At 36.1% G+C, this 15,593-nt stretch overlaps 5 protein-coding genes across 5 annotated transcripts; 4 read left to right on the top strand and 1 right to left on the bottom strand.

Annotated features, from left to right (window-relative positions):
* The first annotated feature begins 3 nt into the window (after nt 1-3).
* On the top strand, nt 4-4,594 carry Not11 (CCR4-NOT transcription complex subunit 11). Its single transcript, XM_089859199.1, has 10 exons — nt 4-145; nt 591-696; nt 775-909; nt 979-1,101; nt 1,164-1,336; nt 2,845-3,187; nt 3,588-3,667; nt 3,727-3,796; nt 3,883-4,038; nt 4,350-4,594. The coding sequence occupies exons 1-10, from the start codon at nt 108-110 to the stop codon at nt 4,485-4,487; spliced, it is 1,362 nt and encodes a 453-aa protein (XP_089715325.1). The 5' UTR covers nt 4-107; the 3' UTR covers nt 4,488-4,594.
* On the bottom strand, nt 4,497-5,955 carry Prp38 (pre-mRNA processing factor 38). The gene is made up of 5 exons (XM_089859213.1): nt 5,792-5,955; nt 5,564-5,723; nt 5,375-5,499; nt 4,856-5,314; nt 4,497-4,773 (listed from the first exon to the last, which is right to left on the bottom strand). The coding sequence occupies exons 1-5, from the start codon at nt 5,919-5,921 to the stop codon at nt 4,622-4,624; spliced, it is 1,026 nt and encodes a 341-aa protein (XP_089715339.1). The 5' UTR covers nt 5,922-5,955; the 3' UTR covers nt 4,497-4,621.
* Nucleotides 5,956-6,933: 978 nt separating this feature from the next.
* LOC149610355 (NADH dehydrogenase [ubiquinone] 1 alpha subcomplex subunit 7-like) lies at nt 6,934-7,713 on the top strand. The gene is made up of 4 exons (XM_089859230.1): nt 6,934-7,076; nt 7,218-7,264; nt 7,335-7,481; nt 7,545-7,713. Exons 1-4 carry the CDS (start codon nt 7,008-7,010, stop codon nt 7,615-7,617), a joined length of 336 nt encoding a protein of 111 aa, XP_089715356.1. The 5' UTR covers nt 6,934-7,007; the 3' UTR covers nt 7,618-7,713.
* A 97-nt stretch (nt 7,714-7,810) lies between these two features.
* Nucleotides 7,811-8,517, top strand: LOC149610356 (small ribosomal subunit protein eS28). The gene is made up of 3 exons (XM_089859232.1): nt 7,811-7,964; nt 8,169-8,216; nt 8,287-8,517. The coding sequence occupies exons 1-3, from the start codon at nt 7,941-7,943 to the stop codon at nt 8,407-8,409; spliced, it is 195 nt and encodes a 64-aa protein (XP_089715358.1). The 5' UTR covers nt 7,811-7,940; the 3' UTR covers nt 8,410-8,517.
* A 188-nt stretch (nt 8,518-8,705) lies between these two features.
* On the top strand, nt 8,706-15,589 carry LOC149610357 (lysosomal dipeptide transporter MFSD1-like). The gene is made up of 9 exons (XM_089859198.1): nt 8,706-8,987; nt 9,055-9,155; nt 9,840-9,949; nt 10,016-10,215; nt 10,284-10,659; nt 11,542-11,650; nt 11,728-12,005; nt 13,003-13,117; nt 13,188-15,589. Exons 1-9 carry the CDS (start codon nt 8,933-8,935, stop codon nt 13,374-13,376), a joined length of 1,533 nt encoding a protein of 510 aa, XP_089715324.1. The 5' UTR covers nt 8,706-8,932; the 3' UTR covers nt 13,377-15,589.
* The last annotated feature ends 4 nt before the right edge of the window (nt 15,590-15,593 follow it).

Here is a 15,593-nt window from a genome sequence, read left to right on the forward strand (position 1 = left end):
TTTCAATCTTATTCTTTGGTCCTCAGTTTCTCTGCAAAAGTGCAAAGTTTTCTTTCATTTGTAACTTAGATTGTTACAAAGTTAATTTATGAATTTTTCCGAAAATTATGGCTTTATCAGTAAAGGAACTCACATCTTTATTGAAGTAAGAAGCATAATTTTTGATTAATAATGGAGGCATTAAGAAAAATTACGGTTCACCATGGCAAGGCTTAGTTGGGAGCGAAAGCTGGACTTATACGAGGGGCTAATCACTCAATGTAAACAAAGGAGCCGAACGCCTTCTAAACGGCGTTTTAACTTTTAATAAATCTGTAATCGGTGTAAACACTTTACCTTTGACTTTACTAAAGGGGTTACTTGTAATCTTTAAAAGCAATGCCCGTAATAAGCGCTTAAATTGCTATGTGTACAAGGAATCTTGAGAGTGATTAGCCCCTCGGACGTATCGAAGTGGTACTTCATTTATCATAAATTATTATTATTACGATTAACTTAATTATTATTTGCATACGTTTAAAAATTAATAACCGCCACTTAATGAGGGCAATTTAACAATAAAGAACTTTAATATTAAAAATCACTTAAAGTCTTATTCAAGAAGATGGATTAGAAAACCAAACATTTGATGCAGTTGCTTCGGCATTGCATCATAGTTTTTCAAAGCAAGATCATTTTAAATTGGGTTGCGCTTTGGTATGTTGTCATATTGTTCTGACAATTGCTGCGACACAATAGGGAATTATTAATGCCTAGTTACATTGTTGTATATAGGTAATGTTGTTGCAACAGGCTGACCTATTGCCAACCCCTTCTCAACGATTGGCAGCTGTGTTTATGTTATTTGAAATGTATAAAAATGAATCTGTAACCATGAATCCTTTCGCCTCCATATTTGTACACGCGTTGGTATGTCCTTGCCTTCCTAAATATCCCGACATAACCCCTTAAAAAAATTACCTCGCTCGCTACATCTAGCATCCACCTGATGATATTATGAAGGGTACTGGAAAGAAGTTAGAATTTGCCGGTGCTTTACCAAAATTTAGCAATGCAGAAAAATACTTTGTATCTCAAATGATTTCTTCTCCAACCAAAGACGTAATTTCCTTCACCATGCACCATCGGAGAATTTTTTTTTTTAAATGTTTGTTTTAAATCAGCTCTTTAAGAAAACTTTGAAGCAAGTTATTAACATGGATGCCACCAATTTGCAATCTTCGGATGTCAGTGGCTTACAAGTTGCAATTGCGGAGAGACAATCTGAAATGACCCAAATCAGTAAAGCCGGTATGCCAGTAGTCATACCAGATCCTGATTTAAGATTCATTGATGGGTAATTTCAACATTTCATTTCGAGAGAAATATTTTCTAAATAGAGCTATCTCAGAAGCCTTAGTGTGACGTCAACCATGCTATTTGCCCATAGAGTGCTGTCAGTTGTGACGTCAGATCCAAGGTTAAACGTCACGAGTCTGCCTTTAGCAATGGGCGGCCATGACAGTTACCGTTTTTTCTTTATGGGAAAACAGCATGGGTGACGTCACACCGGCGCTTCTGACAAACCAAAGTGGTACCAAACATGGCCGTCCACTGCCAAACCTAAGCCTGTGACGTTTTACCTAGGCACTGACGTCACAACTATGATAGCTCTATAGAGTTCTGTCAGAAGCGCTGGTGTGACGTCATCCATGCTGTTTTCCCATAAAGAAAAAACGGTAACTGTCATGGCCGCCCATTGCTAAAGGCAGACTCGTGACGTTTAACCTTGGATCTGACGTCACAACTGACAGCACTCTATAGCTAACGATTAGGCCTGTGTGTGTGCGAGAACTCACACGCGACTCCGCAGGGCCGGAAATAAGCACAGAACGCTGGACATTGTCCAATAAAATTTTAAACTGACCCATAATTTTTCTAAAAACTAAGGGTGTAACCGCGACTCTTTTCCCTAACAGAAATCAGTCGCGGTTACAAGGGGGTCACTGGAAATTTTGACCAATAAATTTTCCGTAGTTTTGATGGTTTGACTTTGAAGATGAGACAGTATTTTTGCACACTCTAGTGGACAATGTCCTATAATTTTTCCAATGAAAGGGGGCGTCACTGGACACGTGTCCTATAATAATTTTTCCTTATTTCTGACCCTGCACGCGAGTCCTAGTACTTGGACTCGCAAATTTGCAGGTACTCGCGAGTACTCTCCAAGACTTGTAAAACTACTCGACAGGTTCATTTTTTTCTCGTCTTTTTTTTTATTAGTTCCTTTGTGATAATTCCATTAAAATAATTTTTTTGAAGTTTTTATTATGATGAACTCAGATTATTGTAAATTAGTTAACTAATTAGTAATTACACTCATTAGTTAGACTCGGTAAAAAATTCGCACTCTATTAACAATTTTTGAGGACTCGCGAGTCGTGGGAATAAAGAGGAGAGAGAGAGAAAGAGGGAGATAGAAACGTACTTTATAAAATCCGCCGAAAAATGGGAAAATAGGGGGGTAGTAAAAATAATTTTCGGTACGTTTAGTTTTAGTACACACATCCTTTGCACATGGGGGGATTAACCTCCTCGCCTTATCTCTGTCATCCCCTACGTCAACTTTGCGCGAGAAAGGAGCGCTCAGGCGCCGCGGTGTACCGTAGATTTACCCCCGTTTTCACCACCCATGGATCACGGCTGCCTATACTGATTCTCTTTCCCTCTTTCTCTCCTCTTTGGTGGGAAATTAGACTCAAGGACTAGGCGAGTCCAGTTTTCCACTACTCGCACTTGGACTCATAAACTAAAAATTAGGGCTCGCACACCTCTACTAATGACTCGATTTTATATACCCTTTAGCAAAAATGATAAAGAAACAATACAGAAAACTGCTCAAAGTTTATTATCCAATGGAAAGAAACCTCCTGTGGAGCAGTTCTTTCGACCAGAAGCAGTCCGCCTAGCTCCTCCTCTACATATTTGCGAGGATGAACTTGCGTGGATGGTTCCTACTGAACCCGCTGAGCATAAAATATCGTGGGATTTATCCATGTGCGTCAACAACACTGTTGGGATGGAAGCCAAACGACTCATGGCCATGGCCTTTAAAGGATCGTTGACTTTGCAACAACAGCAGCAATTATTATCCGAATTGCAGCAGGATCCCAAGCTTGTTTACCATATTGGATTAACACCCGCTAAAGTGAGGAGCAAAAACTCTTAACGCCACGTTTCTCTTTATCAAAGACAAAAAGGACGCCTGGGGCAAAGAGAGTATAGGGGAGGAGTGGAAGCTCCACAAGGCTAAATTACAATGTTGCCCCTAAATTATACTAGTGGTACGAGGGAGTTTCCGGCTCAGTCGCGCCACCTACGATACCATTTAATGCCTCGGTACTGCGCATTGAAGATGCGCGGTAGAAAAGAGCATCAAGATTTTTCCCTCTTTCCACTCCTCTCCTATACTCTCTTTGCCTGGGGCGAGTTCTGGAAAATTGGACTCAAGGACTTGTTGAGTCCAGTTTTCCACTACTCGCACTTGGACTCGCGACCTAAACATTAGGACTCGAACACCTCTAATATAAGGTATTGAATATTTATAGCTTCCAGACTTAGTTGAAAACAATCCCCTAATTGCGATTGAAGTATTACTTAAACTGATGCAATCAAGTCAGATTACCGAGTATGAAATTAATTAATTTAATCTCTCACTTTCTTTTTAAAACTTTTAATTCTGCGCAGATACTTTTCAGTCTTGGTAAATATGGAGATGTCCCTTCACTCTATGGAAGTTGTAAACCGCCTTACAACAGTACGAACTTTGTTTTTAAATTAATAGACCCTGGGAATGGGTTTAATGAATTATTAACGGTTCTAAATTAATTTAAAATGTTTTAGGCTGTAGATTTACCCACTGAATTTGTTCATCTATACATAACAAATTGCATAACCACATGTGAAACTATCAAGGATCGTTACATGCAAAATCGTTTAGTCCGTCTAGTCTGTGTCTTTCTACAATCACTGATTAGGAACAAAATTATTAATGTACAGGTAATATAATCGTTGTAGTTTGGCGCAGCGTAAACAATGTTAGTACTCGGACTCGCTATCAGTTTTTCTAGAAATTTTACATGAGGACTCGCGAGTACTGGGAAATTTTACATGGGGACACGCGAGTACTTGGAAATTTTACATGGGGACACGCGAGTACTGGGAAATTTTACATGAGGACTCGCGAGTACTGGGAAATTTTACATGAGGACTCGCGAGTACTGGGAAATTTTACATGGACTCGGCAAGTCCACTACTTGGACTCATAAACCTCTAGTTTGAAGTCTAAAACTTTTTTACACTCTGTACAGGATCTTTTCATAGAAGTGCAAGCCTTTTGTATCGAGTTTAGCAGAATAAGGGAAGCCGCAGCCTTATTTCGTTTGCTAAAACAATTAGATAGTGGTGAACAGGCAGTTGGAACAACTTTGCAACCAACAACCAAGTAAAAACGTTAATTGGCAAATTGTAAATATGTGTAATGATTTTATTGGATCATGAGAAGTAATTATTATATAACTTGATTGCAAACTATTAAATTGTTTATTCACAATCAGTTATTTAGATGAATAATAACAAATGTTTAAGGTTTTAAAGGACCCATTCCCAAACTTTTACGTAAAGCATTTTCTTCAGCATATTCATCTCTTTTGGAATTGGATCCTCCTTTATCCCGTGATTTTTCTTTTTCCTTGTGGCTACTTTTGCTTGATTTATGTTTTCTGCTACGATGTTCTGTGTAACAAGCAAAAAAAAAGGATAAATCATTCTTAATCCGATTCATCTGTTATTTAAGCTGAATGATAAATTAGTTTACCAATTGGTGATTTAGAATGAGATCGAACTCTCTTTCTGTCCCTCCTTTCCTTATCTCGGTCTCGGTCTCTCTCTTTTGACCTGCTTCTCCTAGACCGATGACGATCCTTTGATCTTGATCTTGACTTAGAACGTCTCTTATTGCTTGGTGAGTATCCTCTTTGTTTTGCAGGTGATCGACTTCTTCTCCTGGAACTTCTTTCTACGGAAGAATGTCTTTTTCTGTCATCACTTCTTTTATTTTCCTTTTCTTTCTTTTCCTTGTCTTCATCCATTTTCTCTTCTTCAGCTTCGGATTCCACCTCATCTAGATCATCTTCCAAAGCGCTAACTCGAGGTTCAATCTGATTTAACTCTTCAAGGACTTCTCGTTTTTGAATTCTTGGTAGAATGACGTCAAAAACTCTTTCAGATTTGAGTAGTTCGTCTATGAATTCATCCATATGTACAACTTCGTAGGCTTGTAAAGGAAAATATGATTTAATAATCCAGATTTGTCGAGTGTTGTTATAATTCTCACCACCCGCTTGACGATTCATCCTTCTAAGTTTGCGGTAATCATTATACAGGGGTTCTAAGTATTTGTAGCAGTCTAATGAGGTTCCTGTCAATCTCATATAAGCAGCACCCAGTGCTCTGACGTATCTACAAATATAAAGTGATTTTAGACCATTTTTTTATACATTGGTGGAGAAATGTAAGATCATACTTGAAGTCTTCTTGTCTTATGAATTCTACTATGATGTCTTTTTCGGGTTGAATTTGAAGCATTTTAAGAACAAGACATAAAAATGGTGTAGGTTTTATGTTGCCTCCATAAACCCCGCCAATGTATTTCAGTTGCATTGCTTTGTCAACAAGCAATTCAGCTGGGAAAGATATGGACCAAGGCTTAAGATTAGAACGGGATATTTTCTTAAAATAATGTTTTTTTTACCTGTTAAAGCAAAACATTCTTCCTTCCAAAATCTAGAATCGTAAATCCTTGCTCTTATAATTTTTTCCACTAAATATTGCGGATTTGTTCCACGAATGGATTTTGCATCCTTCACAGTTCGATTCGCCATTTTGTTTTGTCGAAATTGTCGTCTGCTTATTGAAATTGAAAATCATAGACATTAGAAATAGATAATAATTATCCATAGAGATAGGAACATATATACCTCTAGAGTCACAACATGGAAGCGTCCCCATAGACTTTAACCTTATCATTAGTGAATATACAACGTTAAAAACAGTATACTTTATCAAATACACCCAGCGCCATCTGTGCAAAAACGGAAGAACTATTTTGATATATTTTCAACGGCGTAGTCTGCTACCGTGTCTTGTGCGTGTATTGTATTCTAGCAAATTCGAGGGAAGTGATAATGAATTAATTAAACAAATTGATGGTGATTTGACAAGTTAGTTAAACAAACATTATTTTTTTTTGGAGTGAATGAACGAATCATGAATGCTGAATGTAAAATGTACGTATCAACTAATAAATAAATTCAAATTATAAATAGACTACTATTGTCCTTGGAATAAAATCAGTTTGGTCAGTCGTTTTCTAATATTCTCTTTTCATTTTCTCGTTCATATTCTTTGCTATTTTCCTCAGCCTGATATCTGTGTAGATGTTTATTGCCTTTTTAACAATGTGACTTAAATGGTGGTTCCATCCGAACTCTTGGTCATACATGTGCTCCGTTAGAGTGGGAAATATGTTTTCATGCATTAAGCATCGTCTAACAAACACTTAAATATACTTTGGAAACATTTATTTAGATAGTTAAGAACAAATAAAATAATATAAGGTCCGTCAACTGAAAAAAGTTTGAAAAAGTTACAGATTTACCGCGAAAAGTTCATTTTTCCCGCCAAAAAGTCGTTTTTAGCGCGAAAACCTTTTTTAGCAACGCCATCTATTTGTAGCTCGAATAATATTTTAGTTAAGAATATCGCCGATAGTGGCGCTGGTGTCGAATGATAAAGTTTACATGGTTTTAAAAAGTGCGGCCTGTCTCGGGATATACGTTGTGACTCTAGAGGTATATATGTTCCTATCTCTATGTAATTATCATAAATCATGCGCGCAAGATCGGGTAGGCTATGGCCTTCTTAATGGTGAAAGAGGATAGTGGAATAGTGGATACTGGGTATTCAAAATGGCGAATTCTGTTGTGCCACGGGATGTTGGACCTCTTCTCAAAGCTGTCAGGAACTTTTTATTGGGCGTAAGACATTTTAATTAAGATTTAATTAATCATCCTTTTGTATTGAAGTTTCTATGTAACATATGTATAAATAATTTTATGTGAAAATACTTTTGACCTTTGCAAAGCATAGTGTTTATTAAGCCTTGGCTATTTTTACAGAGGGATCTAAATAAAGCCCTTAGGTTCCAAAATGAGGTTGCCACTAGGTAAATTTTAAGTGTAAAGTTAATTTTTAAGAATATTATTAATTGGACATTTGATTGCACTATTTTTCAGGTCCCCACCCCAACCAATATTGCCGGATGGACCACATCATAAGCATTCTGCTAATTATTATTATACCAGAGATGCTAGGCGTGAAGTTAAACCTAGTGAAGTAATTGCAATGGGGGCTGCTCGCCCAGCGATCGCGGCTGGAGAGACGTAAGTTTATGCTATGGAATAAGCCATTATTTGCTAAACTAATTAATCCTATTCATGTTTTAGACCTGCAAAGGCTGCCACAAAACTTATAACTCCTGGACCTGGTTATGTTTGGAAAAAACCCTCTTCAGCTTAAAGAATTCCTTATGGGAATTAGCCTTTTCTCAGTTATTTTGTTAGCTAATTAAAATTGTACAGTATAGAATTAAATAAGTTTATGTAAAAATTGCAATTGGTCCGGATTATTTTTAAATAAATTTAGGTGATTTAAAGAGGGTTAACGGCACCATGGCACGTTATCCATGTGCACCACCAAGGCTAGAAGCAAAAATTGAAAATCTGGCAGCACTTCCTTTTTCCTGTCTTCGAAGAGGCAACGTGGTCTTACAGCTCTGTATTTGAGCGTTAATTTATCAAATTATTCTAAATTTAAGACGAAATTTGAAGTGAATAATAAAGATGGATAAAGTTAAAAGGGCCCGTGTAAGTATTAATTTTTGGTAAAATGTTAAAGTTAGGTAAAATTATAAAGACCATGTGGTGTGCGCTTAAGAGTTACAATTTAGTAGCCAAGGCTTAAATTTGTCCATTTCGTGATCCCCGCATTTAGACGTGATTTTTCTAGAATTAATTTAATTATTGCGTGTAATTAAGTTCAGTTTGCTAACGGATATTATTATGTTTCAGGTGACAAAGGTTTTGGGGCGTACTGGTTCACAAGGACAGTGTACTCAGGTTAGTATATTATTACATAGGGTAAAATCATCAGGAGGAGCACTCTTTAAATTCACTGAACATTATATAGGTCCGAGTTGAGTTTTTGGATGAAACAAATCGTTCCATTATTCGTAATGTCAAGGGACCTGTCAGAGAAGGAGATATTCTAACACTATTGGAATCTGAACGTGAAGCTAGAAGATTAAGGTGAAGTGGAACGGAGCCTAAAGGTTCGGGAGATGGGAACTTTCATGTGATTAAAATTTTGTTATCAAGAAAAACGAACATGATGTAATAAAACTTGGAAGTTTTCAACTCATTTAATGTGTTTCTATTTTAAATTAATTTATCTAATGACCTTAGAGAAACTTAAGTTAAAAATTAAGCGTGTTCCTTATCACTTTGCAACTTCTATAGACTAATGGCACCTCATGTTATTTCCCCATAGAGCTTAATACAATCGAAGGCAGAGGGTTGCCATTACTCTATTAGGAATTGTTGCACACACCAGGTGGCGCTTAATAAGGATTGTAGTCGCCTGTTTCAATGTTCCACTTCCGAGTTAAAATTAATTAATTATATTAAACTTTCGTAGGATACTTAATTTAATGTGAAATTTAACCCTGCATTAATTAGTGAAAGGTTTCAATTAAATGTAGTAATATAGGCCCAATATATAGACCTACGATTTAAACATCAAATTGATAAGGTTAATATAGAGCCAAGGCTTAAAGATGTGTGTCATTGGCTCTGCGTTTTGTAATTTGCGTAATTACGACGCGCAACATGGTAAATAAATTTAAAAATATTAATTATTTTTATTAGTTTTTAATTAATCTTTGATTTTACTATCAAGCCTCTTATCGCTTTATTATCTTGGCATTTAATTGTCTATTGACATTCGGGTCGTACTTCTGTTTTGACATGCCGAGTGTGTTACAGTCGCAGTTTCAAGGGGTACATTACTCAGCTAATAAACTAAAAGTCTTTAAAGGGAGGGTGAAGTAGAAAATCAAGTGATTTTTTATAATATCGATTCTTCTACTAATTATAAGACCAGTCTGCATAGTCAAACATTCAGAAAATACAGTCTCCGAATGATTTTAAAATTCAAATGACTGATGAAGGCTCACGAGCCGAAAGCTCTCATCTTAATGTATTTTAATTAGGCATTCTACACCTAATAAAATACTTGTATTTAATTGCCATAAGTTTTCTCTTCTTTTAACAAAATTTGATAATTTTAAAGAAGCCCCTCCGACCAATCGCGTAACGCCTTGCCTTTTTATTAACAAAATTCTCGTGGCACGCATGCTCCATGTCTCGCGCCACGATTGTCACGTCGCGCGCATATTTTATCAAATCTCGTGATAAATTTCATTCGACACGGAGCATGCGTGCCACGAGAATTTTGTTAACAAAAAGGCAGGGCGTTACGCGATTGGTCGCCAGTCATTCTTTAAAATTATCCTTAAAATCTGAACCTAATTTGAATTTTAAAATCATTCGGAGCTGGTATTTCCTGAATGTTTGACTATGCAGACTGGTCTTATAATTAGTAGTGGAATTGATAAAAAATCACTTGATTTTCTACTTCACCCTTCCTTTAAATACTAAGGAATAAACTATCGATTTTATTAGAACTATAGCTGCGACGGTAATACGACTCTCAAAAATGAAACCTGCTGCGAAGATTGTTTAGGAATGTCACCTGAACAATTTAACTTACTATATGCAATATACGCTTGGACGTAAGACTATAAAACCTATTTTCATTAAGTCGTTTTGAAATCTAAACCTATTGAAACGTCTCATAGTAACGCGATCGTTGTCATTGGTGCTGGATTTCTGGTTGACAAACTGGGAAATAGACTAGGTGTTTTCCTTTTTTCTTCATTGTGCGTTGCTGGATCCTCCGTTTTTAGTCTTGGCACCTATTTCAGAGGAACGGAAGCTATGTTTCCTCTGATGCTAGTCGGACGCCTATTATTTGGTGCTGGTAATGGTTCATTAACTAGTAAGCGTAATTACTTTTGACTTAATTGAATTTGGGAAGAATTTACATCATTTTTCATTTTACCACAGTTGTTCAAAATCGAATCACTTCCTTCTGGTTTTTAAATAAAGAACTAGCCTTAGCGTTTGGAATCACTCTGACGTTTTCTAGGCTGGCTAGTGTCTTGAACTTTCTTTTAACGGACACAATATATTCTTTAATCGGACTGACATGGACTCTATGGGCTGGTGCTTTAATTTGCATTGTGGGGATGATTGCCGCTATATTTTTAAGTCTCCTGGATAAAATTGGAATGCGACAATTAGGAAGAGAGTTTGCTATCTCTTCCGATTCCAAAAGAATGCATTTCTTGGATATTCGTTACTTTTCAACTTCTTTTTGGCTGCTGGCAGTCACTGTTATGTTCTTTTATAATGGACTTTTTCCATTTGTTGCCGATGCTAGGTAAAAAATATTGTCAAGTGATTAATTTTAAAGTTTAGGTAACATAAATTACATTCTACCTTAAAAGAACGGCCTTTTTTAATAAATATAAAAGGAAGAATGTTAAAAAATAAATGGTCTATTAGCATTTAATTAGTCTTAACAGAAGTATATAATACTTCTCTTTGAGAGAAGTGTACCACAACGCGGGGTAAGTGTAACGTCACTCTTCCCAACATCGGTACATTTAGAGCAAGGTTACTAAACCGAATCACATACACGATAAATAGTTCCCTCATCATTACTTTATTATCGTTTAAATATTTGGCAAGACGCGCTTGTGGATTTGTGTCCCACGTCAAGACGAGGTTTGTGGGATGATTGCTGGGGATTTAGTGCCAAACAATTATAGAATTCGCCTTACGGTGCGATGCCCATTTGTAATTTGATGAGCGGGAAAGCAAACTAAAAAGGTGAGCTTGGGAAGAATGACGTTACATAACTAAAGCATTAAAAGGATACAGAGTGTCATCCTTCTTCTATTATCCCCTTCCGGTCTTAAAAAGGAAGACTACTGCACCACCATTAGTCTTGTGTCGTCTGCTAAATCGAACCACTTACCTCTACCGGATTGGTTGGATTCTCACAAGCTGAGAGTTAGTGGTAAGAGGTTCAATTTAGCAGACGCCACTACACAATGGCGGATGGCGCAGTAGTCCTTGATCATTTTTAAGACTAATTAAGTGGTAATTAACTATTATGATTATGAGATCTTTCATTTTAATATTTTTTCCTTTTATATTTAGAAAAAGGCCATTCTTTTAATGTATAATGTTATGTTATGTTTCCTGAACTTTTCCTTTAAATGTAACTTAATTTAGCTTAAGGTTGTTTTATTTCCAGTAAATTCTTTCAAGACAAATTTGAATATGACAAGAAAACCTCCTCTTTTATTGCTGGCTCTATTTACGACGTTTCAATAATTTTGTCACCATTTCTCGGTGGATTGATTGTAAGAAATCAACCTGCTTTGAAATTCAAGATTGTTGTAATTAATTTATACAATAAACTTGTTAAATCATTTAACAGGATGTAGTTGGGAAACGAGGTTACTTAGCTTTGGGTTGCTCAGTCTTAACAGTCCCAGTTTTTGCATTTTTGGCATTTACCAAAATACCTCCTCTCGTTTCTACAATCTGGTTGGGCATTACCTACTCCGTCGCTGCAGCTAGTCTATGGCCTTCTATTCCATTGGTAGTTTCACAATCTACTCTGGGAACGGCCTTAGGTGTAACAACTTCAATCCAAATGATTGGAACTGGAATATCTAACGTAATTGTTGGAGTTATTCTTGGAAAGAGCGAAGAGTAAGTTATAGTTAGTTAGTTACCATCATCCAGAACTTTTTTTTTTTTTTTTTTTAGAATACAGGGATCATACAAACCTGGAAAAATCAGGGAAATAAATAGTTGACAAAAACTTCAGGGAAAACTCAGGGAAATTTAGAATTTTTAGTAAAATTCAGGGAAATTAGGGAAATTTGCGTCAAACAGGGGCCGAGTAATTAAGCAAAATGTTCATAAACATACACTCCATAGGATTAACATTACGCTATACTTTGGAGGCTCATAACTCTGGTTATATTAGAGATAGGGGGATGTCCTTTGAGTATGTTATAGTCCTCTTTATCCCCCATCTAACCATACTAAAAACGTACGGCTACGACAAACAGGGGCCGAGTAATTAAGCAAAATGTTCGTGAACATACCCTCCATAGGATTAACATTACACTAATCTTTGGAGGCTCATAACTCTGGTTATATTAGAGATACGGGGATGTCCTTTGACTATGTTATAGTCCTCTTTATCCCCCATCCAACCATACTAAAAACTTAGGGCTACTACAAACAGGGGCCGAGTAATTAAGCAAAATGTTCATAAACATCCCCTTCATAGGATTAACATTACACTAAACTTTGGAGGCTCGTAACTCAGGTTCTACTAGAGATACGGGGATGTCCTTTCAGTATGTTATAGTCATATTTATCCCCCATCTAACCATACTAAAAACGTACGGCTACGACAAACAGGGGCCGAGTAATTAAGCAAAATGTTCATAAACATACCCTCCATAGGATTAACATTACACTATGCTTTGGAGGCTCATAACTCTGGTTATATTAGAGATACGGGGATGTCCTTTGATTATGTTATAGTCATATTTGCCCCCCTCCTTCGTTAACATTTGCTCCAAAAACCTGGAAAATTCAGGGAAATATATGGGGAAAAACCTGGAAATCTCAGGGAAATTTGTTTTCCAAAAGTTGTATGAACCCTGTAATAATTTCCTTTTTTTTTAATTAGTGTTTCTCACGTTGATGAATTGAGACGATGGAAATTTGTCATGGTTTACTTGCTCTTAAACATAATCGCCTGTTTTGTTTGTACGGTGGTTTTGAATCTCGTTGATCGACAAAAAGTATAACACCTTTGATTCAACTTTCTCTTATAAGAATTAAAATAAATTAATATTATTATGTTCTTTTAAGGGTGGAATTTTAAATATAAGTAGACGACAAATGCAAGCTCTTTTACGTCGTTCCGAAGCGGATTTTCCTGCTAATCCTGATCTGGAATCTTACGAGCAATCTGATCCGGCTTCAATCCCTTACACAGAAGGTTTTAACGGAGATAGGGATATATTGGTGCCTAGTAGAAGGATTCGAGCTATCTGCTGATGAGTGAGTGGTAATGGTAACTATTAAAATTAACAAGAAGATACTAAAACTAATCGTGATAGTAGTACATTTACATTACCTCTTACCGGATTTGTTTTTTGTTAAATGAGAACGTAAAAGAAAATGTGATAAATATAAATAACCATATGATGATTTAATTTAGAATCTCCCCGATTTATTTTTGTAACGTTTTCAATTAGGTAATGCAGTTAATTAATTTAGAGTAGACTCTTAAAGGGAGGGTGAAGTAGAAAATCAAGTGATTTTTTATCGGTTTTTCTACTAATTATAAGACCAGTCTGCATAGTGAAACATTCAGGAAATACCAGCTCCGAATGATTTTAAAATTCAAATTAGGTTCGGATTTGAAGGATAATTTTAAATAAGCCCCTCCGACCAATCACGTAACGCCCTGCCTTTTTATTAACAAAATTCTCGTGGCACGTTCCGTGTCGAATGAAATTTATCACGAGATTTGATAAAATTCGCGCGCGACGTGACAATCGTGGCGCGAGACATAGAGCGTGCCACGAGAATTTTATTAATAAAAAGGCAGGGCGTTACGCGATTGGTCGGCAGTCCTTGTTTAAAATTATCTTTCAAATCTGAACCTAATTTGAATTTTAAAATCATTCGGAGCTGGTATTTCCTGAATGTTTCACTATATGCAGACTGGTCTTATAATTGGTAGAAGAATCGATAAAAAAATCACTGGATTTTCTACTTCACCCTCCCTTTAAGTTTATTTTGCCTTTCTTGAGTTTAATTTAACCCCCTTCTATAGATCTGTTTTATAAGTTTAAAAAGTGACATTAAAGCTAACACCCTTCCTAGTTAGGTTAGGTAAAAGCAAGAAGTGATATCTAGTTTATTAGGGAGAAGGTATAAATTCGCCTCCACATTTCCAGCTCTTTATCTCCAGTCCAATCCAAACGTATAGTAGGTCCGGAGTTAATCCCCGCCTCTAAATTACAACCAGCATCCCATTGGTTCTTGAAAACTCACGTCAGCGCGACGCGAATGAGGAGAATTACAATCATATTTTCCAACTGAGGAGAGTGTAGCGAAATAGCCCGGCTTCTCCTTTTACGTCCCCCCCCCCTTTGTATTTTGAAAGGGGGACTGGGACTATGGCGCGCGAATACTTAGGCATCTTATTATATTCTTCTCCCTAGTAAACTGGATATCGCTTCTTGGTAAAAGTTTAAAGAAAGTACGTGTGCCAATAAGTTTCAGGATGATATTTTTGAGTTTCAGAGTTTAATAAATAATAATTTTAATAATAATATAATATTTTAAAGGAATGGTTTTAAATAAGAGGAATTTAATTATAAAATATAAAATAAAATAAACCAAATATGAATTTTAAAGTATTAAAATAAATATATACAACACGCAGTAGTTTATAGTAAATAAATAAACTTAAAGAATATTTCCTTAAAAACCGGTAACAGCTGTCTGTAACCAACGGTAACCAAACCACATTTTAATGAAATGAAAAATTGCTAAGGATGTATAAGATAGTTTTAGATTTTTAATAGACTATAGTTTCCTGATTAAGATTGATTAAATATAAATTAAATTCAATCTTGAGTAGTATTTTTCGCATTTAAAGCATGGATGAAGGATGCGCGTGAAAAACATTCGACGCTCTACAGGATGTGCAACTCCCTATACTAAAAAGTAGACAAGTCGACACTAGCGCCGCCTGGCTACCAGCGGTGGAAACCCTCGCGGGAAAAATAAAAAATACTGGACATAAGAAAAAAAACACTTTTGCTTCTAGCAGACGACGCTAAGGAAAAAAAATCGACGGTAGCGCGTGTTTTTTTTTTCTCATGTCCAGTATTTTTTATTTTTTCCACGAGCGTTTCCAGCGCTGGTAGCCAGGCGGCGCTAGTATCGACTTGTCTACTTTTTAGTATAGGGAGTTGCACATCCTGTTGAACGTCGAATGTTTTTCACGCGCATCCTTCATCCATGTTTAAAGTTTTAAACCAATCAAAATCGCCTTTAAAAGATGAAAATTAACGAAGACAAAGTGTTTTCTACTGTTTGTAGCAAGTTTTTAACTTTTTATTATCGTTATTTTAGAGATAAAAAGTCAATAATGATACTAAAACAGTTTTGTTTTATAAATACTTTAAGTAGAACAAGAAAAAAATAAGAATACACTTGTATATTATTAATTAAATAAAACTTTTTAGTTTTAACTTT

Source organism: Phalangium opilio, unplaced genomic scaffold (assembly GCF_054372755.1).
Source record: "Phalangium opilio isolate 3A_F unplaced genomic scaffold, DU_Popi_V2 ptg000329l_1, whole genome shotgun sequence".
NCBI lineage: Eukaryota > Metazoa > Arthropoda > Arachnida > Opiliones > Phalangiidae > Phalangium > Phalangium opilio.

What these genes read in the sequence shown, in the direction of transcription:
- Prp38 (XM_089859213.1), bottom strand. Translation starts at nt 5,921, where the DNA reads ATGGCGAATCGAACTGTGAAGGATGCAAAATCCATTCGTGGAACAAAT. An exon ending in AGAATGTTTTGCTTTAACAG is followed by an intron (nt 5,724 to 5,791) that starts GTAAAAAAAACA and finishes TATCTTTCCCAG; the next exon opens with CTGAATTGCTTGTTGACAAA. An exon ending in GATGAATCGTCAAGCGGGTG is followed by an intron (nt 5,315 to 5,374) that starts GTGAGAATTATA and finishes TTCCTTTACAAG; the next exon opens with CCTACGAAGTTGTACATATG.
- LOC149610356 (XM_089859232.1), top strand. Translation starts at nt 7,941, where the DNA reads ATGGATAAAGTTAAAAGGGCCCGT. An exon ending in ATAAAGTTAAAAGGGCCCGT is followed by an intron (nt 7,965 to 8,168) that starts GTAAGTATTAAT and finishes ATTATGTTTCAG; the next exon opens with GTGACAAAGGTTTTGGGGCG. An exon ending in CACAAGGACAGTGTACTCAG is followed by an intron (nt 8,217 to 8,286) that starts GTTAGTATATTA and finishes AACATTATATAG; the next exon opens with GTCCGAGTTGAGTTTTTGGA.
- Not11 (XM_089859199.1), top strand. Translation starts at nt 108, where the DNA reads ATGGCTTTATCAGTAAAGGAACTCACATCTTTATTGAA. An exon ending in TTAAATTGGGTTGCGCTTTG is followed by an intron (nt 697 to 774) that starts GTATGTTGTCAT and finishes TGTTGTATATAG; the next exon opens with GTAATGTTGTTGCAACAGGC. An exon ending in TTGTAAACCGCCTTACAACA is followed by an intron (nt 3,797 to 3,882) that starts GTACGAACTTTG and finishes AAAATGTTTTAG; the next exon opens with GCTGTAGATTTACCCACTGA.
- LOC149610357 (XM_089859198.1), top strand. Translation starts at nt 8,933, where the DNA reads ATGTGTGTCATTGGCTCTGCGTTTTGTAATTTGCGTAATTACGACGCG. An exon ending in TACAGTCGCAGTTTCAAGGG is followed by an intron (nt 9,156 to 9,839) that starts GTACATTACTCA and finishes CGATTTTATTAG; the next exon opens with AACTATAGCTGCGACGGTAA. An exon ending in ATCTCGTTGATCGACAAAAA is followed by an intron (nt 13,118 to 13,187) that starts GTATAACACCTT and finishes TGTTCTTTTAAG; the next exon opens with GGTGGAATTTTAAATATAAG.
- LOC149610355 (XM_089859230.1), top strand. Translation starts at nt 7,008, where the DNA reads ATGGCGAATTCTGTTGTGCCACGGGATGTTGGACCTCTTCTCAAAGCT. An exon ending in TCAGGAACTTTTTATTGGGC is followed by an intron (nt 7,077 to 7,217) that starts GTAAGACATTTT and finishes CTATTTTTACAG; the next exon opens with AGGGATCTAAATAAAGCCCT. An exon ending in CAAAATGAGGTTGCCACTAG is followed by an intron (nt 7,265 to 7,334) that starts GTAAATTTTAAG and finishes ACTATTTTTCAG; the next exon opens with GTCCCCACCCCAACCAATAT.